The 26958-nt window shown below is 39.9% G+C and overlaps 8 protein-coding genes and 1 pseudogene across 10 annotated transcripts in view; 8 read left to right on the forward strand and 1 right to left on the reverse strand.

Moving 5' to 3' along the window:
- The first annotated feature begins 1560 nt into the window (after window positions 1-1560).
- LOC146694536 (claudin-4-like) lies at window positions 1561-2686 on the forward strand. The gene has a single exon (XM_085430765.1). It carries the CDS (start codon window positions 1664-1666, stop codon window positions 2294-2296), a length of 633 nt encoding a protein of 210 aa, XP_085286891.1. The 5' UTR covers window positions 1561-1663; the 3' UTR covers window positions 2297-2686.
- Window positions 2687-4855: 2169 nt separating this feature from the next.
- On the forward strand, window positions 4856-6338 carry LOC146694537 (claudin-4-like). Its single transcript, XM_085430764.1, has one exon. The coding sequence runs from the start codon at window positions 4953-4955 to the stop codon at window positions 5586-5588; it is 636 nt and encodes a 211-aa protein (XP_085286890.1). The 5' UTR covers window positions 4856-4952; the 3' UTR covers window positions 5589-6338.
- A 1561-nt stretch (window positions 6339-7899) lies between these two features.
- Window positions 7900-9140, forward strand: cldnf (claudin f). Its single transcript, XM_085430763.1, has one exon. The coding sequence runs from the start codon at window positions 8013-8015 to the stop codon at window positions 8757-8759; it is 747 nt and encodes a 248-aa protein (XP_085286889.1). The 5' UTR covers window positions 7900-8012; the 3' UTR covers window positions 8760-9140.
- Window positions 9141-9807: 667 nt separating this feature from the next.
- cldne (claudin e) lies at window positions 9808-11011 on the forward strand. Its single transcript, XM_085430766.1, has one exon. It carries the CDS (start codon window positions 9907-9909, stop codon window positions 10537-10539), a length of 633 nt encoding a protein of 210 aa, XP_085286892.1. The 5' UTR covers window positions 9808-9906; the 3' UTR covers window positions 10540-11011.
- Window positions 11012-13681: 2670 nt separating this feature from the next.
- Window positions 13682-14325, forward strand: LOC146694540 (claudin-4-like; annotated as a pseudogene).
- A 1987-nt stretch (window positions 14326-16312) lies between these two features.
- Window positions 16313-17221, forward strand: cldnj (claudin j). Its single transcript, XM_085478885.1, has one exon. It carries the CDS (start codon window positions 16313-16315, stop codon window positions 16946-16948), a length of 636 nt encoding a protein of 211 aa, XP_085335011.1. The 3' UTR covers window positions 16949-17221.
- Window positions 17222-19267: 2046 nt separating this feature from the next.
- LOC146694542 (claudin-4-like) lies at window positions 19268-21347 on the forward strand. The gene has a single exon (XM_085430771.1). It carries the CDS (start codon window positions 19418-19420, stop codon window positions 20102-20104), a length of 687 nt encoding a protein of 228 aa, XP_085286897.1. The 5' UTR covers window positions 19268-19417; the 3' UTR covers window positions 20105-21347.
- Window positions 21348-21541: 194 nt separating this feature from the next.
- Window positions 21542-24315, reverse strand: sbds (SBDS ribosome maturation factor). The gene is made up of 5 exons (XM_085430770.1): window positions 24021-24315; window positions 23724-23853; window positions 23433-23633; window positions 22297-22461; window positions 21542-22096 (listed from the first exon to the last, which is right to left on the reverse strand). The coding sequence occupies exons 1-5, from the start codon at window positions 24146-24148 to the stop codon at window positions 21971-21973; spliced, it is 750 nt and encodes a 249-aa protein (XP_085286896.1). The 5' UTR covers window positions 24149-24315; the 3' UTR covers window positions 21542-21970.
- A 156-nt stretch (window positions 24316-24471) lies between these two features.
- Window positions 24472-26958, forward strand: part of tyw1 (tRNA-yW synthesizing protein 1 homolog (S. cerevisiae)) — a 56405-nt gene continuing 53918 nt past the window's right edge. Inside the window, exons 1-4 of one of the 3 annotated variants that reach the window (XM_085430767.1) lie at window positions 24472-25433; window positions 25703-25818; window positions 25954-26082; window positions 26682-26783. In XM_085430767.1, coding sequence (XP_085286893.1) covers window positions 25370-25433; window positions 25703-25818; window positions 25954-26082; window positions 26682-26783 — 411 coding nt within the window. In that variant the 5' untranslated portion in view covers window positions 24472-25369. Of the gene's footprint in view, window positions 25434-25503; window positions 25559-25702; window positions 25819-25953; window positions 26083-26681; window positions 26784-26958 lie in introns of those variants that run through there. The other 2 variants (XM_085430769.1, XM_085430768.1) reach the window with 2 other exon arrangements.

The raw sequence follows: 26958 nt of genomic DNA on the forward strand, positions 1-26958 counted from the left end.
GCTTGTTCCAGACAACTCCCTTTGTCATTTTCCCACAGCTCAAGCATTCAAGTCTCTTACCTGTTGTATCAAAATTTGTACTGTTGGCTTTTGCAGGGATACTTACGCATTGTTATGCTTTTTAAGCACAGTTTAATTACTTGATCGCATGTCTTGGCAGTTTTTTAAGTAACATTTTTTAACAGTTACATTTAAATTTTGTTCACCATCTGAATCTTAAAATGATCTTACATGTATGTGAATATTTTCTTATTACCCACGAGTTTGACACGAGGAGTCATGAGGTAAATGATTGCAGCATAAGGCCTATCAGGAGTAATCTGGCCCTGAAAAATCTCTCCTCAGAGTCTTAATTGTGAAAATTCCTCCCAGCCTCCTTGTGTCTGGAACCTAATCTCCATAGCCAGGCTCAAGTACCTTTAATGATCCTACCTTGGAAAAAATAGAGGTATTATGGTCCTTACCGCAGTTCTGGCTCTAAAACACTGCCTCTATTCATTTCGGGGACAATCTGATTCTCCCTCTACCTCCCTTAGCCCCCACTCACTATTCCCTCTTTTAGTAATAGTCTGTCACCTGAAATCACTGTTCCTGGTGTTTGCTATTTCTCTAACATCTCAACCCTGATGTCTTCAGAATACTGTGGAAAACTATCTGTAAGTCAAGTGGGATCTGGACTGCAAAATATACATTCTCTCTGAGGACATCCTGTAAGAGCTGCAAGTATTTAAGGACTGACATCACTGCAAGGTCAGCTTTAAACCTTTTTACTCTTTTCATGCTAACTAATATAAATTATTTTCTTGAGGCTGTAAAGGAGGTTGACAACAAATCTATCATTCTTTTTCATTCATTTCAGCATGAAATAGCATTCTCTTTACATTTGCTGACAAGCAGGGCATGTGTGCTTTCAGTGAATGATAAGAATGGTGTGAGTGCACCTGCACAGTGTAAAGTTTATGAGAGTCTTTTCTAAAAAGCTGTTTTGGAAGACATTTGGGTTCAGCTAATGTACATTTAAACAACTATTCAATTCAGATTAAGTATTATTAATATTAGTTTATATTATTTGGACAGTCAGGATTTTCTTTCTCTAGACTGAGGCATTATTGAATTTCAGAAATAACTTGTTTTCAGTGGATCTGTTATCCTGACTTGTATAGTTAATCAAAAAAAAGGTTAACTATACTACAAAAAAGTATAACAATTCGATCTGTATATTTAGGAACCAGTTGGAGAAGCTTTTTTTTTCATAGTTCCTCAAAACCTGACATTTTACATATGCATGATTGTTACTTCACAACAGTAAAGTAGTTTCAGTCATTGTTACTGCAACACATCAAAAAACATGGGACAAAAAATATCTTCTATGGGCAATGCTTCTGCCACACCCGTGAGTCATAAGGTAGCTTTTCCACCTGCAACGATTACCCAACTGAGACCAAAACTGACATGATGATACACGTTTGGGGTTGAGATTAGGGATGAGAACCGTAAGGACGTCACAGCTCTGTGTAACTTTGCATGTGTCAAGCCCCTCCTCAGTTAAGTATAAAAAAGGCCCGTTCCAGACTTATTCAAACATTTACACTTGGGGATCTTTCAAGCAAGACTAACTTTCTGGACATTTTTTGAAATACTGCAAGAAATTTTCTGAGGAAATATGGTTTCGGCTGGCTTTCAGATGCTGGGCACTGCCCTGTGCATTATTGGATGGATTGGGGTCATTGTTATCTGTGCTTTACCTCAGTGGAAAGTTACAGCCTTCATCGGCCAGAACATTGTCACAGCTCAAACTACATGGGAAGGCATCTGGATGACCTGTGTAGTCCAGAGCACAGGCCAGATGCAGTGCAAAGTTTATGATTCAATGCTGGCCCTGTCTTCAGACCTCCAGGCTGCTCGAGCCCTTACTATCATCGCGATCCTGCTTGGTGTCATTGGCATCCTACTGGCCATGGCTGGAGGGAAATGCACCAACTGTGTGGAGGATGAGAGCTCAAAAACCAAAATTGGCATTGCAGCTGGAGTGGTCTTCATCATTGCAGGTGTTTTGTGCCTTGTCCCAGTGTGCTGGACAGCAAACGCCGTCATACAGGAATTCTACAGTCCAATGTTAATTGCTTCTCAGAAGAAGGAACTGGGAGCTTCTCTGTTCATTGGCTGGGGAGCAGGAGGCCTCCTCATCATCGGTGGTGCATTCCTCTGTGCCAACTGTCCTCCCAAGGATAACTACTCTGCCAAGTACTCAGCTCCCCGTTCATCTGCTCCAGCTGCAAACAAGGGCTACGTTTGAGGAGAAACAAGGAAAAGGAAAAGCTGAGAAAGCCAAGAGACTAAAAAAAAGACATGAATCAAATGCGTTGTGGTCTTATTGATTGATTCATGTTGACACTTTAAATATTTCAATATTTCTATCGTGCTTGTTTGAAAATTGCTAAGAAAAAAAGCCCACCGCACCCAAAACTGGGCGTGGTGCACACAATGTCCCATACGGTGGAGTCACAAAATGCTGTAAAGTTCATCATGCTACTTGGATTTGTTGTATTTTTCATTCATTCATTTTCCTTTGATATTATCCATTTGTATCTTTTTGCATAACATTTCATGTGTGTTCAGTGTGTTTTTTATTCATAGACGTTTTTAAACTGTAAATAAAGATGCGTTTTAAGCACTGCTCAACCAACATATTTTGTGAGTTTATCCTTTTTTTTATTTATTAAAACTGTATAATGTTAAGTTTAAATGAAGTCTTATAAAAGAGGATATGAGGTAACACCTCTGTCTTACAACAGAGGTGTTACCACCCATAACCATATTTTAGTTTATAGAACTAAATCAGTGTTTCTTTTTTGTTGGCCAAAAAAGAGTCCAAGCAGATGAAACTTATACAAATCAGAAAACAATATAATTATTAAATATATTGTAATATAATTAAATATAATATATCTAAGCACATATTTTTTTTAAAAAAATGATTAGTAGATAGTTGGGATAGGCTCCAGCGCCCCCCGCGACCCTGAAAAGGATAAGCGGAAGCGAATGGATGGATGGATTAGTAGATATATATAAGATACATATTTATCAAATCACTACTAGGAAACATGACTAATTTTTATGTAAAAATTCTTTAGTAGATGCATGAGCAGCTTAAAGATTTCCATAATGTACTTTAAAAAGAACAGTACAATACCGTGAAAAAGTATTTGCCCCTGATTCATTGGTTTTTGCATATTTGTCACACTTTCAGATCATCATGTTTCAGATCATCAAATAAATTTTACTAATAGTCAAAAAACTCAAGTAACTACAAAAGTAGTTTTCAAAATTGGTTTCACTTATTAAGGGAAAAAAGCAAACGCGGTTTGTTTAGCCGTCGATAGGACGACTTACTGAGTTTCTTATCATTGGCCTTCTGCATAACCCAGTTTTACTCGTGCTTCAGGGCACAAACTGTTTGCCCAATTTAAGTGTGAAAAATGTGCAAAAAATAAGAAATCAGAAAGGGGGCAAATATTTTTCACAGCACTGTATTCTAGGAAAATAAGGCACTCCTTTTCCCTCCAAAACTGCTTCCTCTGAGTGACTCTTTAGTGAAGCGCTCCCTATCTGAGTAATTACTTGGCCAACACTGCCTCTTGCTGCAAAGAAGATATCACATCTTGCAGTTTTTTGTCTGACTGCTGAGTGAGACAAAAAAACTGTTTCAACAGTCAAACGGTAGCATTTTAACCTTAAAAAATCTGTTAAACCTGAACCTTCAATACATCAGTATAGTATAAATGAACAAGGTTAGTCACTTATCTGATTAAAGATTTAAACATTTAGCATAATGTCTGTGTAGGTTCTCAGTCATCCAGATCATGATATTCTAAGGAGCTTGAAAAAGAAGCGACTGGACTTCTGTAAGTTTTTGACAAGAGACCATCAAATAAAACAGGAAATTGCTAACACACTCAAACATATGAACTTGTCCCAGAGACAGGAGATAAATACAAGACAGCAGGAACAGAATGGGAACACAAAAGAGGATTAAAACCCTATAGCCAAATTCAAGCAGTAAAAACACAGATTTCAATATCACAAGGAAAGTAAAGCTAACATGGAGCTCGAACATAAATCCAATCTCAAAACCAAAAGAAAGTCATAAACCCCCAAAACACAGAATAAACCTTAAGACCTTTGGAACAGGAACACAGAACTAAAGGCATGAATTAGCACCAAAAGGAACTTGTATCAGTTGTAAGCAAATCAAGGCCAACTCAAGTAAATCAAAATAAACACTAAGAAATAACAGAAATCTAAATATCAACAATACCGACTAAAACTAAAGAAAACTTAAATATTCCCAAAACTCAAAACTCTGGATCCCAGACAGAAAGACCCTGACATTTATAGCATATTTAAATCAACTGACCAAAGTGTTTAGAGGCCATAAAAAATATACATACAATTAAAAGTGCCCGAATAAAGACATTAGAAACATAATTAAACAATAATAGAAATAAATAAGACTCTGCTTGCACAATGATAAACCAAGAATATTCTTTTAAAAGTCAGAGAAAATAAATAGGTTTTAAACAGCGTAGCGTGGCTTAGCATATTTGATTCTGCATTTTCAGCATATTTTTACACCAAATGTCCTTGCTATTGCAACCCAAAAAATTAAAAAGAAATAAAAGAAACCACAGAAGCAAAAAATTATTGTTGTTTGCTTTTTCATTTTTTTATCCAACCTTGAAACTCTGGATTTCTGGCTGGTCAGCAATAATGAAGGTCACTAGGTCTGTTTGTGTGTAAACTCATCTGGCCAATGGCAGTTGACGACTGTGGTTTCGCATTCCCTTATGTCTGTGTCTCTTTTATTTCACACAACAAACTTTAAGCACAAGCTTACAGCATTTCCTCTGCACTCTTTTTGACCTTAATGTTGGAGAAATTAAGACAACAAGATGGTTTCTCAGGGGATTCAGATCACTGGTATAACAATGGCTATAGTTGGCTGGCTCTTGGAGATCACAGCATGCGGCTTACCCATGTGGAAGGTCAGTGCTTTTATTGGTGCCAACATCGTCACAGCTCAAACCTTCTGGAAGGGCTTGTGGATGGACTGTGTGGTGCAAAGTACAGGCCAGATGCAGTGCAAGGTGTATGACTCGATGCTGGCTTTGGAATCTGACCTACAGGCTGCTCGTGCCATGATTATCATCGCGATCCTTGTTGGAGTCTTTGGACTGATCTTGTCAGTTGCTGGTGGAAAATGCACTAACTGCATCAAAGAGGAGCGATCCAAAGCAAAAGTCTGCATCTGTTCTGGGGTTCTGTTCATCATCTCGGGATTTCTCTGTCTCATTCCAGTCTGTTGGTCTGCCAACGCCGTCATCACCAATTTCTATAACCCAATGATGATGAATTTCCAGAAATATGAGCTGGGATCTGCACTGTATATTGGCTGGGCCGCTACTGGGTTGCTCTTAATGGGAGGGGGGCTCCTGTGCTGGAACTGCCCACCTAAATCTGAGCGCCGCCACTATGTGCCCAAATATGCACCTGGAAAGTCAGTCTCCACATCAAGAGAATATGTTTAAGGTGGTATTCCATTTCCACATGGACTCTCAAGGTCACAGAAATAGCAAAGGTAGCAAACTGGAGATTGCTTTAAAACTAAGATATAAATTATCCACATATTTGAGATAATGTAAATATGGCTTAAAACTACTGCTTGTTGAACGATGAGGTTTGGTCATGCTTTGTGTGGTTGTCAAGGTGATCTTTTCCACATCGGATGTTTTGTTTGGCCAAACATGTGAAGCTTATATCATAAACAATGGCTGCATTCCATTTGGAGGTACCGGCAGGGCTTTGCGACTGAGTCATTTGATTCATTGTCACATCTGCATGAAATGAAATGTTATTATTGTTACCGCTGTACTATTCCTTATGTGATTTCTCAAAAGGATTGGTTTAAAATACTTTCCTTAAACACCAAAGTATTCTGTGAAAGGGGCTTTTGTAATGTCTAATTTATAATGGAATGTAGCTGTGTTCAGAATTTCTGTTATTTGTAGCATCATTATGATCGGTGTAAATTTTAAGTCAGTTTTCTGTCAATGACAAATTGATTAATATTTATATCTTCTCTCACATATTACCTAAACAACCAGCAGCACATATATAACTGCTACTCAAGAAATGTGTCTTTAAAATTGTTTTCTTTTGCAAAACACTCTTTCTTGCCTTTGATGTATTTTCCTGAAAATAGAGAATTCTCTCCATTTTTCTGTTGGTGATCACTTGTAACATTTCAGCACTGCAAATAAACTGAAGTTTGTTCTGCATTCTTGATTTTTATTTTGGTCAAATTTTAGTGTATAAACTATATTATGGAGACAGGTGAATGTTGAGTAGTAAAATGAAAGTCAAGCAAAAGGTGAGGCAAGTACACAATCCTCTACTGTAACTAAAGAGCAGATTAAGTACATCATTACTCTGATAATCTATTTTGCATGCCAGTTTGTCTCAAAATATGCCATAGATCAATACTGAAATATAGTATAATAAAACTATCAACGTGAGCAATAGCTGTAATATGACATAGTGAGGATTTTTTTTTATAACTTAAACGCACCCATTGTTGTGTTAACAAGCTTTAGTTTCAAATTTTTATAAAAACCTAAATCATATATCACTCCGTAAGAAAAAGGTGTGTTCTACTAACAAGCGAAAGTGTGAAAGTGGTTGGTAGAGCAGTATCGGGTAACTGGTATAACATGTGAGCACTTTGTTTTTACCCAACAGACATCTCGGTCATGGGATGTTATGGGTTTTCTTTAAAGTATCACCGTCAGCTATATTTTATCCCATTCCTTTTATGTGATTATTATCAAAACGAAAACAAATAATCCAGTTTCTGTATGTACCTTTGATCGCCTGTCAGATTGGCATAAAGTATATGAGAGAAATAACTATAGGCAGGCAACAGAGAAAACATTGTGAGTCTAAATGTGTTTGTTTTGTACTTCATCACGTTTTTTCAAAAGCTTTTATTTTAGTTTTAATTTTAAAAAATGACAGCTAACAATTTAATTACTGAACCACAGAGAGAAGCAGCATGTCAGCTTTGTTATTCCCTAAATAAATGAAATGAAGAAATACTGGCGAGTGTGTTAAACAAAATAAATAGATGAAAATAAATAAAATTAAACCATGTGTTTCATTTTAGCTTATGGCCATACCACCTTGAGCTCACAAATCCGTCTGAATTTAGAACTAAACATTTAAAACAAATTTTCCAGTAAAAATCTATTTAGCTTCAAGTTACTCAGTTTTAGTGAGTGTGTGAAGGATGGAGAGGGGTTATCCCAGTTTCAGGTACTTTAAACTTGACGAGTGATTGTTTCATCCAAAAGACTTATTATCACTGTGAGAAAAAGATCCACATATGACACTGTGTTTTGTTTTGTTTTGTTGTAAAAGGAAGCACTATAAACATTTTGTTTGCCTGATTATCTAATCAGCTGTAGGCTAATTATCCTTGTGTGTGTGTGTGTGTGTGTGTGTGTGTGTGTGTGTGTGTGTGTGTGTGTGTGTGTGTGTGTGTGTGTGTGTGTGTGTGTGTGTGTGTGTGTGTGTGTGAGCTTTAGGCTAATTATTCGTGTGTGTGATCACCAGTGAAGGGCAGGGAGGGGGCATCACAGTTTAAGCTGGTTTCAGGCACGTTAAAGTTGATAAGGGATTGTTACTAACCAACAGGCCAATAATGATTATGAAAAGAGATCTGCATATGAAACTGTGCTATTTATAAACAAAAGGCAGGCACTGTTTAAAAAAATCTGTGGCAATCCTTCAGCTTTAGAAGCAGAGGAATCTTGTTTGGCCAGAGGAACTCATCTGACAACAGGACTGCCCTCCTCCTTCACATTCTCTCGCAAAAAACAGAGCTGTGTCACTCTGCAATTGAACCTGTCCACCGAAAGACTTTTCTCTCCTGGTGTAGACGAAGCTGCTAGACAATGGGGAAGATTGGCAAGGAAACGGCAGGTCAGGTCATAAGCTTCATAGGCGTCATTGGGGTGGCAGTGGCCTGTGGGATCCCCATGTGGCGAGTTACCTCTTTCATTGGAGCCAATATTGTTACAGGCCAGATTGTATGGGATGGTCTGTGGATGAACTGTGTGATGCAAAGTACTGGACAGATGCAGTGCAAGCTGAATGACTCTCTCCTGAGCCTGACGACTGATCTGCAGGCTGGCCGAGCACTAGTCATCATCTCACTTCTCTTTGGATTTATTGGCTTTATCATCTCGTTTGTTGGAGCCAAGTGTACCAGCTGCCTGGAAAAAGATGCATCAATGGCAAATGTGGTGATCACAAGTGGCTGTCTCATCATTATCTCTGCTATCCTGATCTTAATCCCCGTCTGCTGGTCTGCAGCTTTCACCATCTCAGACTTTCAGAACCCCTTGACTGTAGCAACACAGAAAAGGGAGATTGGATCTGCTATCTACATTGGATGGGGCTCAACTATACTTCTTCTGATTGGTGGGATCATCTTAACCACCTCCTGTCCTCCCCAAAAACAAATGTATGGATACCCTAGCTACCAACAACCGGTGTATGCTTATTCAAGACCAAACTCAGCTGCATATGGCCGTGTGTATGCTCCACCATCCAACCAACCATACACAGTCGCAGGTGGTTATGCTCCCAGCAGGCCATATGCAGCACCAGCCTCATATCCTGCTTCACAATATCTATAAAAATGAAGGAAGAGATCAAGGACAGAGACTGAAAACCTTGCCCTGACAGCTGCTGGACTTTCAAATGACCACTGGGAAATACAATCACACGAAAATATCAGATGTACAGACGGCATTATTCTGATACACTGATGTAAAACAACTAGACTTCTACACATACTTTTACCTTGAAGATTGTGAAGCTTTGATGTAAAAGGAATCTGTGTGTGTGCTGAAAATTGCATTGCTTTTCACAAGGAAGTCACTGTCTGATGTATTTATTTCCCTGTTATGAACTACAGATTTAGCAGTGTGCTTCTTTTCTGTAACTGCCACTTTATCTTTTCATATGAATTTCAATAAAAACATTTGTCTTACCTGTAACCTGCCTGTTTACGGAGTCATTGTTTATTAAAACATCATGAACAATTATCTACATAAAAAAATAAGTTCAGATCCGTAGATCTACACCTACGTAAATTTTCTGCTAAAATCTTTAAGAAATTGATAGGTAACAAATGATATTAGTGTCTGATTCCACAACACAAAATAAAAATAAAAATCACAAGGAGTGCGGTTTAATCTTTGATAATAATGTAAAATATTGATAGTGATATCAACAGAGTGGAAAATAAATTGGGAAAAAATCAACTCGATTGGTACAGTATTTCTGATAAATTAAAAAAATGAAAATAAAAATATACAAAACAATACATTGACTCAAAGCTATGATCAATTTCTATTATGTCTAAGGACACCTAAAGTAGGAAGGCATCTTGTTAGAGAATGCCTTGACATCCATTGAAACTAACACCCGTGTTTGTTTGTAAAGCCCGAAACCAGTGACCTGCCCAACCAATGGTTGACCAGTGCAGAGGATTGTTGGAATGAGGAATTTTTACAGTCCTCATTTACATACTGACGTGCATCTGATCGAAACTAAGTCTAGTCTGCGTACAGATAATGTGAAGAATCTGGCTGGGCTGGTAAATCATTCCTGGTAGTGGTTTCAGGTCAGAGGGAAGGATCATTTGACTCCACCTTCAAGAGAGCAGAAGCACCTTTATATGTGCCATGGTCTTAGTTAGAGTTCACAACCTAAGTGGACGTGCTCGTGAAACCTTTAAATCCTTTGCTTCGTTCATCTCCAAGGGACTCAAGCCTCATCATGGTGTCAATGGGACGACAGATGCTGGGCTTTGCCCTGGCAATCATTGGCTTCGTGGGGACCATCATCACTTGTGCCTTGCCTATGTGGAGGGTCAGCGCCTTCATTGGAGCCAACATTGTGACGGCGCAGATTATCTGGGAAGGTTTATGGATGAGCTGTGTCATGCAGAGCACTGGCCAGATGCAGTGCAAAATCTATGATTCTCTGCTGGCTCTTTCTCCAGATCTCCAGGCTGCCAGAGCTCTTGTGGTCATTGCTATCTTGGTTTCTTTTATGGGGGTTATCGTCGGCATTATTGGAGGAAAGTGCACCAACTTTGTGGAGGAACCAAGATCCAAAGCCAAAGTGGCCATTGCTGCTGGAGCTATCTTCATCTGTGCTGGTGTGCTTGTTCTCATCCCTGTATGCTGGTCTGCCAACTCCATCATCCAAGATTTCTACAACCCTACCCTGATAAGTGCCCAGAGGAGAGAGATTGGGGCTGCACTCTACATTGGCTGGGGCACAGCTGCACTTCTAATCCTGGGTGGTGCCCTCCTCTGCAGCTCCTGCCCACCCAGAGAGAGCCCAGAGTATCCAGTGAAGTATGGCGGTCCCAGGTCAGCAGCCACCAGCCGAGCCTATGTCTGAAATTCTACTGAGAAGGACTATAAATTATTTTAATTTTCTTCAGTAACACTCCTTCATTCTGATTGTCTAATTATACCACAATTTGTATGTCACTTTCTGTGTTAAGGTAACAAACTATTCTGACTTTCTGTGAAATTCAGAATTCTTTGGTAGACACATGAGGGTTGTGTTTCTTAGACATCAAAAGTCCAAAGATGTGTGAATCACAGAGCTTCCAGCACGCCCCAAATCTGGACTGAATGAAACTATTTTATACTGAGCTTGTATCAAACCTAACTATCCTCTGAAGTCTTGTGGGAAATCAAACCTGTGCTTGAACGATGCTATGCAAGTAAATGTGTATTGTACTACAGTTATATTATGAATTTGTTGTAAACAATATTTAGAAATATCTCTATTCAGCTGCAATATGAAAGTACTGCTTTTGTTTACTGAGCTGATTTGTAATAAAACATTTTACCTAATTATATAATTTTGTTGGTGTCCTTTTAGATCACTCAGAAATTTGTTTACTGGTTTAAATGAGGTGTTTTTCTTTTTTTCATCTTTTTTTCCTATTTATCTTGACAATAATGTATTTATCATTACACAGAGCCTAAGCAGTTAAAACATTTAGCCTTTGTTGCCGCCTTCATGGCAACAAAAGCTAAATGCTCCTTCGTGGCACCTTTTAACAAGTTTAGCCAGTTTCACACCAATACTGCCAGCGATACCCTTTTCATAAAACTGGTTTTGTGTGTTAGTCAATGAGTAAATAGAACACCCATAACACCCATAAGACACTACAAGTTAAAAAATAATGTCAATTAAAAGGCATTTAGTTCTGCTTTGAATGTAAGCTATATAGTAGAAACTGTTGTACCTTTATCTATAGATAAAGGTACAACAGTTTCATTTCCCAGGGAGAGAAAAGAATGAGAGATAACCAGAGATTGAGAAATATGTAAGAAAGGCACGTCAGCACAAAAAGAAGAGAGGTTATGTTTAAAAGTAAGGCATGAAGCATGTAATGTGCTCATTAAAAATCAGGTGTTACATCTTTTTATGGTGTTTCGATAAATTAGATTTTTTTTCATGTAGTGAAATTTCCTGCAAAACAAACTGAGGTTTGCTAGCCTCAGGTCATTGTAAGTTTAATGGGCTTGTGATGCTTAGATTACGTCACACCAACTGTATACTGCCGTGTATAAGTACAGTATCAACAGTATGCTGTCAGTGTAGGGGATGGAAATCACCCAAGGTAGCTTGTTGAATTCACTTCATCCACAAAGAGCAGTAAACCTCAGTTCAGCAAAAGCAGCAGCACAGGTCAGCTGATCAAGCCTGTGCACAAAGAAAGTATACTAGAACGCACAACAGTAGCGATGGTGTTGTGAATCTTTTACCCACACTGAATAACTACAACCAATTTAAAGGTTCCCCAGCTGCTGAATTCCATTTTTAACCCTGGTGTTCAGGGTGTGTTCGCTACAGTCACACAACCTGTTATGTCTGTCCATTGTTATCTAGTATCACATTCCAGAGTTTCTCTTTGTGGTTAGACAGTGAATCTGCTGAAACCAGCTGGGTTGATTACTCTGAGCTCTGTCACATGTCACTGACATCACAGCCTTCTTCTCTGAACGAACGAAAAATAACAACTAGGTTTTGGTTACTCAATTAACAGAAACTCTAACGCAGGGGTGTCGAACTCCAGGCCTCGAGGGCCGGCGTCCTGCAGGTTTTAGATTTCACCCTGGGTCACCAATCCTGAATCAAGTGATTAGTTCATTACCAGGCCTCTGGAGAACTTCAAGACATGTTGAGGAGGTCATTTAGCCATTTAAATCAGCTGTGTTGGATCAGCACATCTAAAACCTGCAGGACACCGTCCCTCGAGGCCTGGAGTTTGACACCTGTGCTCTAACGTGTTGTTTCTACTTCCATTATACATTAAAACACTTATAGTAGTCTTGAAATAGATAGTTGACATTTGAACAAATGTAAATATAAGGAAATATTTATGAAAACAAAATCAATTTGGCATTATGTTGAATAGATTTCTCACTACTAGTATTCAGATTGAGGGATTAAGATATACTTCACTGATCCTCTCAGGGAATTTTATTCTATTTATTCAACCCATCCTAAATATTTAGAAGAGCAAACAGCCAGTATATTGAGTCCAGATGTGAGCAATTGCCTTAATCAAGGGCACAGTGACAGGAGAATTGAATTAACACATGTGACATTTTGACAAAAAGACAAAAAATAAGAAAAACAAAATCTTATCAACATTTCAAAATGTCAAACAAACTGAAATACCGATGCAGTGTCTCATTTCCTAGAGAAACGTGTGTGAGAACAGATAAGCTTTGGCACCGTTCATCTAAGGTTTTGGATCATTAGGACACATTTTAAACAACAAAATAGAGTTCTGTCTAATTAACATCCAATATTGATTTATTTAAAAGTAATTTATCCAAACCTTCATCAGTGACATTGTGAATCAAGCTAGATACAGGATCACTTCACAACAAAGCTGAAGTTTTCTCAGACCCCAGACATAATGGAGAAGACAAATATATATATGTATAAAACAGATAAAGACAATTTTTCATATGGGGGTTACAAATAATATATACTGAAAATGAAAACACGCCTGAGAACATGACAGCAAAGCAGAAACAATGAGCCCCTCCCTGTTTCCGGAAGCTTTTACTCAGTACTTGGATGTCTGTGTTTTGTTCCTTTTATGGTAGTTCTCACTATGACCACATTTCGCCATGACAGCACATACACTTCGACACACACTGACTCACAAAGCGAAATCAATACCACCTGCTCTATTGCGGCTGAAAATCTGTTTACAGAGTTTACAGATTTGGAGTTTACATATTGCACCTTTATCCTTTGTTTTTGTTGAAAAAATGTATTTTGTTTTGGTTTTTGATGTTCAGAACATTAGGAAAGCATTCAGTTACCAAAGTCCTTGTCCTTCTGAAAAATGATAGAAGCCTGAATGTTTAATATTCCTAAACACAAAGAATCCAGCATAGCCAGTCTTCTCTGTCAGGGCTTCTGAGCCCACAATAGCTTCGCTTTTATACCTCTTTTTATTAGATTTCATACACACTTTAGTGACATTCAGAGCGAGAAGACAATGGCTTCTCTGGGGTTGGAGATGGCAGGCTGAGCCCTTGATCTTTTTTGGTTGGATTGGTTTATTTGGTGCTCTTTGTCTGCACCAGTCCCATGTGGAGGGTCACAGTGTTCATGGACAGCAACATTGTAACTTTGCAGGTCATGTGGGAGGGCATCTGGATGAGCTGCATGCATACATGTATGTCTACGACTCCATGCTGGCTTTAAGCCCAGACCTCCAAAGTTCCTGTGCTCTGGTGGTAGTTTCCATCATCATAGGTATTGCAGGGCTCCTCGCAGCTTCTGCTGGAGGGAAATGTACAAACTTCATTCCAGAGGAGAGAGCCAAAGATAGGGCCTCAGTGACAGGTGTTGTGCTGCTGATCATCATTGGTCTACTCTGCACTATTGATGTTTCCTGGACTGCCAGCATCACCATAAGGGACTTTTACAAACCCATGGTAGTAGACGCCTAGAAAAGAGAGCTTGGTGCTTCCCTTTACATTGGCTGGGGGACTACTGATCTCAGGAGGGGGGCTCTGTTGTGTCAACTGCCCTCCTAAGAAAGATAATGCTCCATCTGTGAAGTACTTCTTAAACAAGTCTGTAGGAAACAACACAAAGGAGTCATTCAGATCTCTGACACCAAAGACATACATTTGAACATTCTGATGGGAATATTGAATAAACAAAGGCTGTTGTGAAACATAAAGAAAAAGCACATGCACACAGACAACATGCAATGAAGGAAATCTGTTCATTGCATTTGTTCTCAAGAGGGAATCAGTTTTAGCTTCCTAGAGGCTTCCTAAACATGTTTCCTAAACATTAAACATGTTTACGTGGACAGTTTATTGTATAATGTATTTTATTATATATATACATATATATATCAATCACCTGACTAATATATATATATATATATCAAATATATTATATATATAGTTCTTACTTTTATTATTATTATTATTATTAATAATAATAATAATAATAATAATAATAATAATAATAATAATAATAATAATAATAATAATAATACAATAATTCTGCTTCTGTGTTTGTTTCCTCTGATGATATTTGTTTACATACTTTTGAAAAAGGGGCCTGGGAGTGATGTGAAAAAAACACGGAGAGAACCTGTTTGTCCGGTACTTACCAGTAACGACTACTCAAGTAACAAAAAATGGTGACTCAGAGACCAACAACGCTGTTGGCTGATGAGTTTAGTAACCCATGACTTACCCTCAGTGGTTTCATTCATCACACTGTGTCATGCTGCGTTTGCTCAGCACCGCAAAAATTCAAAGGTATTATCTGAAAGGGTGTAAACCTGTTTCCGTGTGTTGAAACTGGTGCCACTGTGTGTATTTCAGAATAAAAAAATAACTTTTAACTGATTTTCCTTTAAAATGCTTATGTTGTTTGTGCTCAGCCGCACCTGTCTAAAAGGAGTGTTTTCTCATGTTATCAGGCTGCTGATCTGACAGTGGGCGGGGTCGAATCACTAGATGTTCAGGAAGTGTGTGAATAGCAAATGATGGTCAAAACAACACCTCTCACTGCTGTTCCTATCTTTCTCTGCTGTTTATGGTCACAGCCCACCCCCCGAATGGCACTTTCCGGTTATATGGATACAGCGGAGGAATAAAGATAGCTATTAGTATCAATAGACTTTATTATCAGTTTACTAACAGACCCAATGCAGTGTGGGGCGCTAACAGCTCATTGTTTAACATTAAAGAAAATTCAGTTGTAAATATGTGCACCACAGATTAAAAAAAAAAAAATCAAAAAGGTGATACCAGCTTCTCCAACATCCCATAAAGATTCCGATCGAATTAAATTTTATACTAACTCAATTTTACTTATATAGCGCAAACTCACAACAGCAGTTTGTATATTGTAGGGCAAAAACACTGTAACCCCCTAGGTGAAGGAGAAACTCCCTTGAAACAGGAAGGGAGAACAGCAGAACCAGGCTCAGGGTGGGGCATCAATCGGGTGTGACTGGTTTGGGGCAAGGGGAAAGAAAGAGAGCAGACGTAGCGCATTTTGTTTTTTAAATAAGGTTATTACTAACTCAGCAGTGACAACTCGAATTCTGAACCTGTTCATTGTGAAACAGCTATTTATAAGATGATAGATCATAGTCCAAGAAACAGTCTGTCGACTGCAATCATCTTAACAGATGTTTGTTCGTCTTTAGTGAAATACTGCCATCTAGTGGACTGTGAGCCAGAAGGCCAGAAAACCCCAAAATGATTTTCGGATAAAAGACACAGGAAACCGTGGAAGCTTGTTTTTGCCAGTAGAAAATGAATAACTTAAAAAATTATGTATTTTTTTGTTATACAAAAGAGCTTTTTTGCCTTAATTTTAAAAATTCTCTCAAAATTCCAAGTCAGCTCTCTCAGAATCTTGACTTATTAACTCAAATGTTTGAGAAAATAACTTGAAATTTAAACTTCATACAATGCTTCATATTTCTTCAGTTTCCAAGTAGTTATAATTTAAATTTAAAAGCTGTATCTGTATGATGATCCTCATCTACATGAGTACATGTTACATGACAGAATGTTGCAAACATCTATTCCAAATAAAAACGAAGCTTCTCATTCTTGTCAACCTTCTGTGTTTCCTGCAGTTCTCCATGGGTCTGCAGGAGCTTGGCATCAGCCTGTCAATGACCGGTGTCGCTGGGACCATTCTGATCTGTGCTCTGCCCATGTGGAAGGTGACAGCATTCATTGGCACTCATCTGGTGGTTATGCAGGTGTTCTGGGAGGGTTTGTGGATGACCTGTGTCAGTGAATACACAGGTCAGATGCAGTGTAAGCTCTACGATGCTCTTCTGGACCTGTCTCCAGACCTCCAAGCAGCCCGTGGCCTTATTTGCATCAGCCTGGTTTTGGGATGTCTGGCGTTCCTTATCTTTCTTCTGGGGGCGCGCTGCACCAACTGCCTGGGCCACCCACAAATCAAAGCTAGGGTGGTGATGAGCTCTGGGGCCATCTTCTGCCTGGCAGCTCTCACCTCTATAGTTCCTGTTTCTTGGACAGCCAACTCCATCATCAGGGATTTCCACAACCCTCGAGTCCCTGAGGTGATGAAGAGAGAGCTTGGAGCAGCCATATACATAGGTTTTGTGACATCTGGGCTGTTGTTCTGTGGGGGAGCCATTTTGTGCACAAGCTCTCCACCCCATAGAGACAGGTTCCCCTCTAGTGGGTACACACTGGCCAAGACACCCACACGTAGCAGTTACGCCATCAAGAACTATGTGTGAAGATAAGATTGAAGACTGAACACACATGTCAGGGTGCGTCTGAGTGAATAAAATACACTACCAACATGTTATCACTTTAGAATAAATACCTTGAACTTGCAGTCTTGAACTCTTTGGATAAAACCTATTAGCCATTTAATAATTCAAATATGGAAGCAATTGTTAAGATAACCATCTATTCTGGCAGTAAAGTAAAATAATTAGATAATTTATGTCTTAGTGTCAAATCATACATGTTTGATCATATGGAAATCAACTTTAAAAGTATGAAAAATTTACTCAGTAGTTTGTTTGAACCACATAAATCTTTTCTTTTTTTCTAGATATTTTGAAGTGGCACAGGGTTGCACCAGTAGAGGTAGTGCATTTGCTTCACACCTCACTCCTTACCCAACTCTCACCTCTACCTCAAAGAAGGTGTCTGTTGAATCTGGCTTAGGTGTCAGAGTTGGTCAGTGACTGCTCAGAAAGTCAGTGGTTCAGTCCCAGGCTTGTCCAGTCTGCATGCGTTGTACTGTGTGGCTACAAAATAGTGAACATTCCTATTTCTTATGCGTCTGTTTTGTGTAGCAGTCTGATGTCTATAGGTTGTAAATTTAACTTTATTAGAGACACACACAAAAAAAACAATCAAGAGAAAAACTCTTGAAAGTTGCCATTCAGTGAGACAAACACACATATTTGTAGTTGTATCCAGTTCTGGAGTACTGCTGATTGTGAGAGTGCTATCAGTCCCCACATTCAGTTAGTGATTGTGACCATAATTGCACAGAATGAACACATATTTCACACCCATCAAATCACTCAAAAACCTCTCTTGAGCTATGGATGGGAGCATCATTGTCATCCTATAAAAGACTCATCCCATCAGAACAGAAATGTTTATAATGCACTCACCATGGCCTGCTAGTAACAGCACCCCTCCCACCTTGGCCTTCAGAATTGCCTTAATTATTCATGGCATAGATCCAACAAGGTGCTGGAAACATCCCTCAGAGATTTTGAATGTGTTGATAAAACATCATTACACAGTTGCTGCAGATTTGTCAGCTGCACATCATCGACAGCAGCCCCCTGTTCCACTGTTTCCCAAAGGTGCTCTATTGGATTGAGATCTGGTGACTGTGGAGTACAGTGAACTTATTGTACCCATAATAATCAAAAAATGAACTTGTTTCTTGAAGCTTTATGACAGGGGATGTTATTCTGCTGAAAGCTATCAGAAGATGGGTATATTGTGGTCATACAGAGACAGAGATTGACAGCAATAGTACTGAGACAGGCTGAGGCATTTAATTAATGATCAGCTGTTGTGAAGGGGCCAAGTGCCACTACACTACCACTCGAATACTGAAGCATATTCAGTATCAGGCAGGATGGATCCATGTTTTCATGTTCATACTACTCTCTGACCCTGTCAAAGCTGGTCCAAATGATACGCCTCAGAAAAGCTTAACTCTGGTGAGCCTTTGCAACTTGTAACCTCATTTTCCTGTTCTTAGCTGATGGGAATGACGCTCTCCAGGACAGGTCCTCTGCTGTAGCCAATCTGCTTCAAGTTCAACATGTTTTATATTTTCCCAGATGCTCTTCTGCATTCCTTGGCTGTAACAAGTTGTTATTTGAGTTACTGTTGCCTTCCTATCAGCTCGAAGGAGTCTTTGCCTCTGACCTCTGACATCGCAAGACAGAGCAACACACTAATGCTCACTGGATATCTTCTCTTTTACAGATCACTCTCTGTAAACCCTGAAGATGACTGTGTGTGAAAATCCCAGTAGATTAAAAGTTTCTGAAATATTTACACCATCACCAACAACCATGACATGTTCAAAGTATTTGGAAGTAATTGTAAAAGTAATTGTGTTTTCAGCTTAACGTGCATGCGTTCGTGTAGTTTAGTCTGAAGTTTTTGTGAACTTAAACAGAGAATGTTTTCTACGCTGAAAGCTTTTGTGATTGTGACTTGTTTCTTAGTATTCAGAATAAAGACTGCAGAGTAACCGTGCGTCATTTGAATCAATATTTTGCTGTCACTTTTCTTACTGCCACAGAGATTTAGTAACCTGTTGGGAGAAATCTCAGAATCAGCAAGAATTTGTGGCTCTTTAGATCAAGTTACTTCCCAGAAACACAGGCCAGTGGCTAAATATGAGCGCACAGAAGAAGCTTTGTTTTCCCCCTCTGCTGAGAAACTGTGAGAAAGCGATTGTTTTGAAACCATGGTAGGGCAAACAGGGATTTCCCTCCTCCACCCAGCCGTAGACACGCGGTGCCTTCTTTTCAAGAATACCAAAGAACTGGTTTCCTCTCTCTGAACACGGCATGCAAAACAAACAGGCGCACAAGCAAATGATCTCTGCCTCACACATGCACATGCACGTTAAAATAACACCCCACCCCACTGTGCTCTGCAGCCAGCTGCTTCTGGTTACACAGGCAGGTCTGCAGTGAAGAGGAGGACCCGGCATGAAGCAGAAGCTGGAGCAGAAGCTGGAGCTCGCTGCCCTCGGCCTCGGCGCCATCGGGTGGCTATGTGCCATTCTGACACGCTGCCTAGCCTTGTGGAAAGTAAGCGGCACCGTGGACAACACCACAGCTACTCTGCCTGCCTACTGGGACGGGGTGTGGTTGGAATGGGATCACTGGGATTTGGCCCACGATGGCAGCCTGCATTGCTCCTTTTACCGGTCTCTCATGTCTCTTTCTGGAAGTTTTCGGACGTGGAGAGCCCTGATTTTGGCAGCCATTGGCGCTGGGGCTTTTGCTTCAGTGATCGGAACAGTGGGGATGGTGTGGTTCCCTCAGCGAGGCCAGATCAAAGTGTTTTCTGGTAGTCTCTTTGTTTTGTCAGGGATCATACTGTTGGTTCCCATAGCTTGGACGTGCCACCACACCAGTCAGCCACTGGAGGGCGCTGTGGGTCTACAAAGGGACTGGGGACCTGCTCTCTACCTTGGATGGATCTCTTTTGGCTTGATGCTTGCCGGTGGGGTGTTTCTTACCACCAGATGCCCAACTGCTCAGAGGCAGGAGGAGCAGACTTCAGACAGCAGGTACCCAAATCTAGAGGAGGAGGCCAGTCACCCACTGAGCAGGATCAACAGGACTACGTTCACACACAGCCAGTACGAACGCAGATCAGAGCCTATATGAGAGGACTGTGATGCAATATTTAACCGAGCGTGAGGGATTAAACTGGAAAATCAGCAAAGAGCTGAAGAAAACTTGTGGCTGCAGGTTAGGTAATGATGCACTGGCTTAAAAGTAATGAACACAGCACTGGAAAGTCATTTATCATGGGGCTAGTTTCACTGATAGGGATGTGGGCAGGACTTTAACTTTGCATGTTGCTTTGCAGTGTTTTCACCTCCAGTGAAGATAGCAAACTGTTCATAATGCAGTACTGTTATACAGTTTAAATTACTTTCAAGTGATACTTTTGGGTGTCTGTTGCATTACTTGATGAAATTACCAATTCTGACCGATAATAACGATCCCAAAACTTATCGCACAAATACATTTTACTGTGTAAATAAAGCAATACAACTTTACATGGACTGAACTGTTGGACACAGAAAAGCACTGCAAATTATTCAGAAACATGTTTTAATAAAGTTGTTTGACTTTTTTTCTTTTAACTAGTTATGCCACTGAGCAGATGAAGAGGTGTGAGGGGCAATTTAAAAATCATATAACCATCAGTTTTTCAGTCTTTTGAAAATGTTTGATGGAAATAAAGCCAGAGTCTCTGAATAGATGAATATTTGTGGCCCAGTGGCGAATAAGACCATAAACGTACTCATCCTACTCACACAATAAGCAGTGAGAAACAAGCATGAATTACAGTCTTCTAGAAGAACGCCAGCATCTGGATATCATTGCACGGATTAAAGTTTACCAGCACCACATCAGGTGCTACAACCTCACCCAACATCACCCAGCATCACCCAGCAGGAGTGCATACGAGAGCTCAAACGTGTGACGCTGCTGGACAGAAAAAAGTCTGCGTTATATCGGATTAAGCCGATGTGCCAAAAGCATAGATTATAATCCAACAAGCAGAAGTGAACCGTTTCCTGTGTGTGCTGCATGTGAGAAAGGAAAACTGTGGAAAATATCCTCATTCTGAATTTGACAGTCTCTGATATTCATGTGTGAACGAGGATCTGATTTCTCAGCTGTATTTCTTTTGTTTGACTTCTAATTAAAAAAAACAACAACAGTTGCATCACTCTTTGGGCTGCATCTCACTTTTACTTTATAGTTTCTTCTACTAATGATATTTACAAATGCTGTATTGTCACCTTTCTGAACACCTTTAAGATAAACAGGATATTCCATGGAATTCTGTACATTATTTTTTTTCTTAAAGAATAAAACAGAGGTGAATTTGTCATTACCCTGTGCTGGTTTACTATCCATCCTCTTAATTGCTTTACCAATTCTGGGTCTTGGGGGCCTGGAGCCCCTCCCAGCTGTCATTAGGTAAAAGGCAACAGGAACCCTGTTGCTGTGAGCAGACAGTGTGAACCACTGCACCACTGCGCCGCCTCTGCAAAGCAGCGTATATGAGAAAAATCCCCCAAGAGATAATATTTTGTATAGTGTTTATTACAGACCAAACTTATTATAATAAAATAGAATTTACCAGGATAAAGAAATGATCCACAGATAATAGGATGGGATACTGAGCGCGACTACATGGCACACGACTTTGTGTAGACGTTCTGCTAAATTAGTAATCGACTTAAAAAAAAGTGAATAAATAAAAGAAAAAACATCAGAAATAAGCACCGACTTTAAAGTTCAGGCATAAATTCTCAAACCTGCTTTCAAAATATATTCCACTCAGCAAATTATAACTTCTTTCAGTCAAATTAATCCTTACAGGGTGAAAGTGGCTGAAATTGTGATAAATCAGACCATAAACATAGATTTTTTTTCATGAGTTTGCAGTCTGTGTGCCCTAATGAAGCGTGTTAGTGTGGATAAGGTGCAGAGTTCTGACGGGCAGGGTTACTATAGTTTCTCATCTCCCTCCTCCACATCCTTGAGACTGAGAACCTCCAGAGAGCCTCGGCCTTTAGTCTCACAGCGGATCAGCTCATCGATCTCCCTGAAGCAGCCGGGATCCACCAGACACACCTGACAGACGCACACCCGGGAAAAATAAAGAGTAATAAAGGGATAATAATATTGGCTTTACATTATAATATGGTAAGAGACAAAATTTCAGTTTAAAAAACACAAAGCTGATCTGCAGAGCTTCATGGAATTGTTCATATTATTGAATGAAAGTAGAGATTATTCAGTCACAACCACAAATACCATTAAACGCCGCTCACCATTTCCAGCTCCTCATCAAAATCCTCACTCTCCACGACCTGCAGGAGCGGTTTCAGCTTCTCCTTCAGCCTCTTGGCCTCTTTGGCTGGCAGCACCAACCGCAGCCTCATGTGGGCTCTCTGGATCTCCATGCTCTCCTTCAGCTGCCGAATCACCTCCAGGGCCTGAAAACAACAGCACACATCTGTTTATCAATGATGTAAAAAAGCATCATCATTCACTGCAGAGAAGGCCTGAAATACACAGATTATAACTGCAACAACTTCCACACCAACAAACTGAAGTCAGAGGGGCAGAGTATGTGTGATCACCGAGCTTCAAACATTTAGTTGCTCTTTGTTTACTTGTCACTGGCAAAAGACTTTGAATTCACTCTCGTCTATTTATTTGTTTTAGACACAAAACTCAAACTACTGAAAGAATATGAAGCTTCCTGGCTTGAACTTTCTAGTGGGGTCTGCTTGTTCTTCCTGTGTCTGTGTGGGTTTTCTCCAAGTGCTCTAGATTCATCTCGTAGTCTTTGGACTATCAGAGGAACTGGTGATTCAAAATTGGCAGTAGGTGAATATGAGAGCCTGAGGTTGTCTGTCTGTGTTAGCCAGGATGCCCTAATGCCCTAGTGCTATGGAGTAGACGCCAGCCACCTCTCTCAAGACCCGTATATATAAAACCAGTTTTAAAGAAAATGGATGGATGAATTAGAATTTTTTTTAAATATATTTAACATGATTTTTAATGACTTTAAAGGAAAATACACCCATTCGTGCACTATTTTCCATCTGAAGTTGCTGTTGGCTCCATGTTAAGCCTCCAGTTCCTCCTGGGAGATCCTGAGGTGCTCTCAGGCCAGATAAGAAATTTAAGCTCTGCAGCAGGTTCTGCATCCCCCCACAGGGTCTCCATACATACATACATACCCAGAAAACCTCCAAATAGAGGTGCCCAGCAGGCCTGAGATGACCAAACCATCTAAACTGGCTCTTTTGACATGAACGAGCAGCACCTCTACTCTGAGCTCCCCAGATATCTGCTTAAAGGGCTTTGAGTGCTCAGGTAAAGTAGAAAGATGCTAAATAAGAACCAGCCCATTTACTAACACAACACAAGAAAGGGAAACACATGGTATCCTCCTCACCTGCTGCTTTGTGCTCTTGTTGGGCTTGACAGAGTAGTGGATGTCCTTCATGGCCCGCTCAATCAGACTGACTGTGTACGGCCTCTTGGTTTCAGGGTTGACGCACTTCTCTGCCACAATAGTAGCTATATCCCGGAACATGGTCTCCAGCTGAGTCTGCCTCTCTTTGTCTGACACCTGGAGCTCTCCTTTGGCCAAGATCTTCAGGAGAAAAAACAAAACAACCAAGCCTACATGCAGTAAATGGCATGGCTTATGCTTACAATGTGTACGTATGGGGATGTTTTATACCTGTTTACAGATTTCTGTAAGGTCGTCAGTCCCAAAAGCTTTGGTTAAGTCATCCTTCTTCGCCACCTGGCCTTTGGAAACATTGACGAAAACAGAGTGCGTCTGCAAAACCTCGTCCAGGTCCTTCTCTCTGTAATGAAAACATGACGTTTTGGAGCATTTTTGGCTGATTTAGCATGTAACGACCATCGAGAGGATTTAAAGTGGAAGAGAAATGAATTGTCAAAGTTTCCTCTAGCAACAACGAAGTAAAACAGCAATCAGGCACAGGAGGCGTTAACATCTCCTGGTACTCACGCTCCTGATCTCCAGCTCATAACTTTGTTCTTGTAACAGGCGATTTCAAATCGCTTCCCGCCTTTCTTCATCCTCACCACCGCTACGTTGGTCAGCCGGATTTGATTCGTTGGCGTAAATATCGACATATTTGCGATTACCACAAACAGTTGCGAAGCAAGCGCCGCTGACAAGAAACGTACGCTATCACAACACCACCCGTATTCTTCGAGTGTATCCTAAATGGCTGTTCGGTATGAAACTGTGACTGCGAACATCAGTTCCGAGTCAGTTTTGTTTTCTTTGTTGTTATTCGTTTAATAAATTAAATAAATACATATATGCATAATTAAATACATATTTATGAAATTTAACTTTTCAAACTGTTATTATTTTCGAAATAAAACGCCACATAAATTGGGCACTGTTAGATTAATGGCTGCAGAGTTATGAGATAACATCATATTTAATTGTCTGACAGCACAATCTATTCTTATTTATTGTTATTGACAGCGTTAAGTATTAAAAACGTTTTGAACTACGTGTAAGTCTTATTTTGAAATGAATAATCGGACGTGCTTAATGCCGCTGTCATGCCTACATTAATGCAAGTTTGACGAATTTCTATGTGCAGTTCGCCGCTGTGACCACTGGAGGGCAGAAAATATTCCGTTTCAATTTAAAGCCACCTGCAGTTCTTTCTTCCTACATTATCATACTTTTCTCTGCACGTTAGTGATTTCGCCTAATAATAGTTGTCACATTATCACGGAAGTTAACACAACTACCAGAAAATAGCTCACAGCTTTTCTCAAGCCTCAGTGTTGTAATTAATTTGAACGTTAGCATATTTTAATCGTTCCTCCATATGACCACAAGAGGGCGATCTACAAAAACGACTAGAGGTATTTGTAACCGAGCTAGCTTACCAGAATGCATAAGTGCAGTTATTTGTTCAATATCAATTGACATTGCATTCATTTTATTTTTAATGTCCGGGTCTCCTCATCTGGCGTCAGTTTACAAAATGTTAAAAGGAATTAAAATAAAAAGGACAAATTAAACATCCTTCTGGAAACAACAAGAAAATCAAAATAGACATAGTGTAATAGAACCACTTCCTCTATAGACTTTCAAAATAAAGCATATAGGTATGAATGAGTAAAATATTCAAAATTAAATCCAAGAAGATGAATTTCATCGTTTAATTTAACTTCAGCTGCTTTTTAAAAAGTCTGAATGTCCATAAGCAAACAAACTCAAGCCGTTGGACGATCCGAACTCAACTTCCCAGCATTCATATCGGCAAAGAATATGGTTGCGCAGAGCTTCAGGTGCTGAAGACTGTGTGCAAGTAGTTACTTGCAGCAATGCCAACTTTTATCGTATTTGTATTGCTTTTGGCCTCCAGCGTCTCTGCCTCGGATTCAAAAGGTGAGTTTATTTTAAATATTTAAAGCAACTGAAAACTCTCTTCAAGCTGTGTTTTGGCTAAAGGAGGGTAGCATTACTAGCTAGCATGCGTTGCTCGCCAGTCCCCCGACTTTTATTTTTCGCAGGTAGCTTCAGGTTGGGATTTAATTCTGTTTTGTTGTTGCATGTGGTCAGCTGTGGTTTGGCAGAAACAAATATGATGTGGCTGTTTTCTTCATCAAAGCAGTTCAGGATCTGAGGACTCAGTTTGATGTGTTTTCTCCCTCCAGTTTCTCAGGATGCCCGCAGTCCCACTGAGAGCTATTTCATGTGGTTATGGCACAGCAGGTTGTACCTGTACTCAGCTGCTGCGCTTGTTTTTGGGCTCTGGTTCTTACTGAAGAAGGTGAGGCACTTACTCATACCTTACTCTAATTTGTGTATGTGTTTTAGTCTCTAAACGGTCTCTGCAGTGCTTCTTAAGGTCTCGCTGTCTTGACCGGAAACAGCTCCATTTATCGCTGCACTGATCTGCTTTCAGAAAAGCGTTTCTAAAGATGCCAGCAAAGAGAAGAACGACAAAGTTGACAAGAAGAACGACAGAGAGACCAAGGAGGTTCATGTGTCAGGAGTCAAAATCTTCTATGGCTCACAAACCGGGACTGCAAAGGTACAAAAGTTATTTCCTGCAAATCTAAAGTGACCAGATGAGAGCAGAGAAAATATGAGACACAGAGAAAGCGACTGATCAGAAACCTCCTGTTGGTTTTCCAGCCTGTCTCTCCTGTCACAGGGGGCCACTGACACGCAAACCCCTTTACCCTTTTAAAAATAAAACAAAATAGTAATACTAGTAATTATAATTACTCTACAGATCATTGACAACCTGAATCACTACACTGATTAACAGTTTCTGTATCAAGGCTCATGTGTAACTTTCACAGTCTGCAATAACAATTCATTACCCTTGTGCATATTTTTGCTCTAGCGTGGTAAAGCTACTGCATTTTAATGCATCAGTAGCACTCCTCATCTCACAAAGCACAGTGGTAGTAAAGCTTTCTGTTGCATACAGCAATGCTAAGCTAAATTTCATCAACCAGTTCCTGAGTCAAAAACTCTGAGCACTAAATTTTACACACATGTAATCAAGCACATTAAACGCAACTCAAATTTAAATCGATAGTATTTTGAAAAGTACTCAGCATGTGGTAATTTAGTCTTTACTGACATCTTAAAAGCACCATCTGAGACTCTCCATATGTTTAGGGCTTTGCGAACGAGCTGTCAGAGGAGGTGAAGTCTTTGGGTTTACCAGCCGAGGTGATTGACATGAAGGACTACGATCCAGATGATCAGCTTGCTGATGAGGTAAGCCAACCAAAGCAGAATATGCTTTTCAGTTTCATATTAGACTGCTTTATACTGTAAGGTAGAGACCCTGTACTGTTTCACCCTGTGAGCAAACACTTCTCAGGGGAATGCTAGGTGTCTGCCAAGTCCTGTTGGGGAGTATGGGGGAAGTATAGACAGAGAAGGTTAGCAC

The sequence above is a fragment of the Copadichromis virginalis genome, linkage group LG14, assembly GCF_057382275.1.
Source record: "Copadichromis virginalis isolate Kocher_CV1m ecotype Utaka linkage group LG14, C_Virginalis_male_GT1.1, whole genome shotgun sequence".
In the NCBI taxonomy this organism is placed as follows: domain Eukaryota; kingdom Metazoa; phylum Chordata; class Actinopteri; order Cichliformes; family Cichlidae; genus Copadichromis; species Copadichromis virginalis.

What these genes read in the sequence shown, in the direction of transcription:
- LOC146694542 (XM_085430771.1), top strand. Translation starts at nt 19,418, where the DNA reads ATGAAGCAGAAGCTGGAGCAGAAGCTGGAGCTCGCTGCCCTCGGCCTC.
- cldnj (XM_085478885.1), top strand. Translation starts at nt 16,313, where the DNA reads ATGGGTCTGCAGGAGCTTGGCATCAGCCTGTCAATGACCGGTGTCGCT.
- sbds (XM_085430770.1), bottom strand. Translation starts at nt 24,148, where the DNA reads ATGTCGATATTTACGCCAACGAATCAAATCCGGCTGACCAACGTAGCG. An exon ending in ATGAGCTGGAGATCAGGAGC is followed by an intron (nt 23,854 to 24,020) that starts GTGAGTACCAGG and finishes TTTTCATTACAG; the next exon opens with AGAGAAGGACCTGGACGAGG. An exon ending in TTGATGAGGAGCTGGAAATG is followed by an intron (nt 22,097 to 22,296) that starts GTGAGCGGCGTT and finishes TGCGTCTGTCAG; the next exon opens with GTGTGTCTGGTGGATCCCGG.
- cldnf (XM_085430763.1), top strand. Translation starts at nt 8,013, where the DNA reads ATGGGGAAGATTGGCAAGGAAACGGCAGGTCAGGTCATAAGCTTCATA.
- LOC146694536 (XM_085430765.1), top strand. Translation starts at nt 1,664, where the DNA reads ATGGTTTCGGCTGGCTTTCAGATGCTGGGCACTGCCCTGTGCATTATT.
- cldne (XM_085430766.1), top strand. Translation starts at nt 9,907, where the DNA reads ATGGTGTCAATGGGACGACAGATGCTGGGCTTTGCCCTGGCAATCATT.
- LOC146694537 (XM_085430764.1), top strand. Translation starts at nt 4,953, where the DNA reads ATGGTTTCTCAGGGGATTCAGATCACTGGTATAACAATGGCTATAGTT.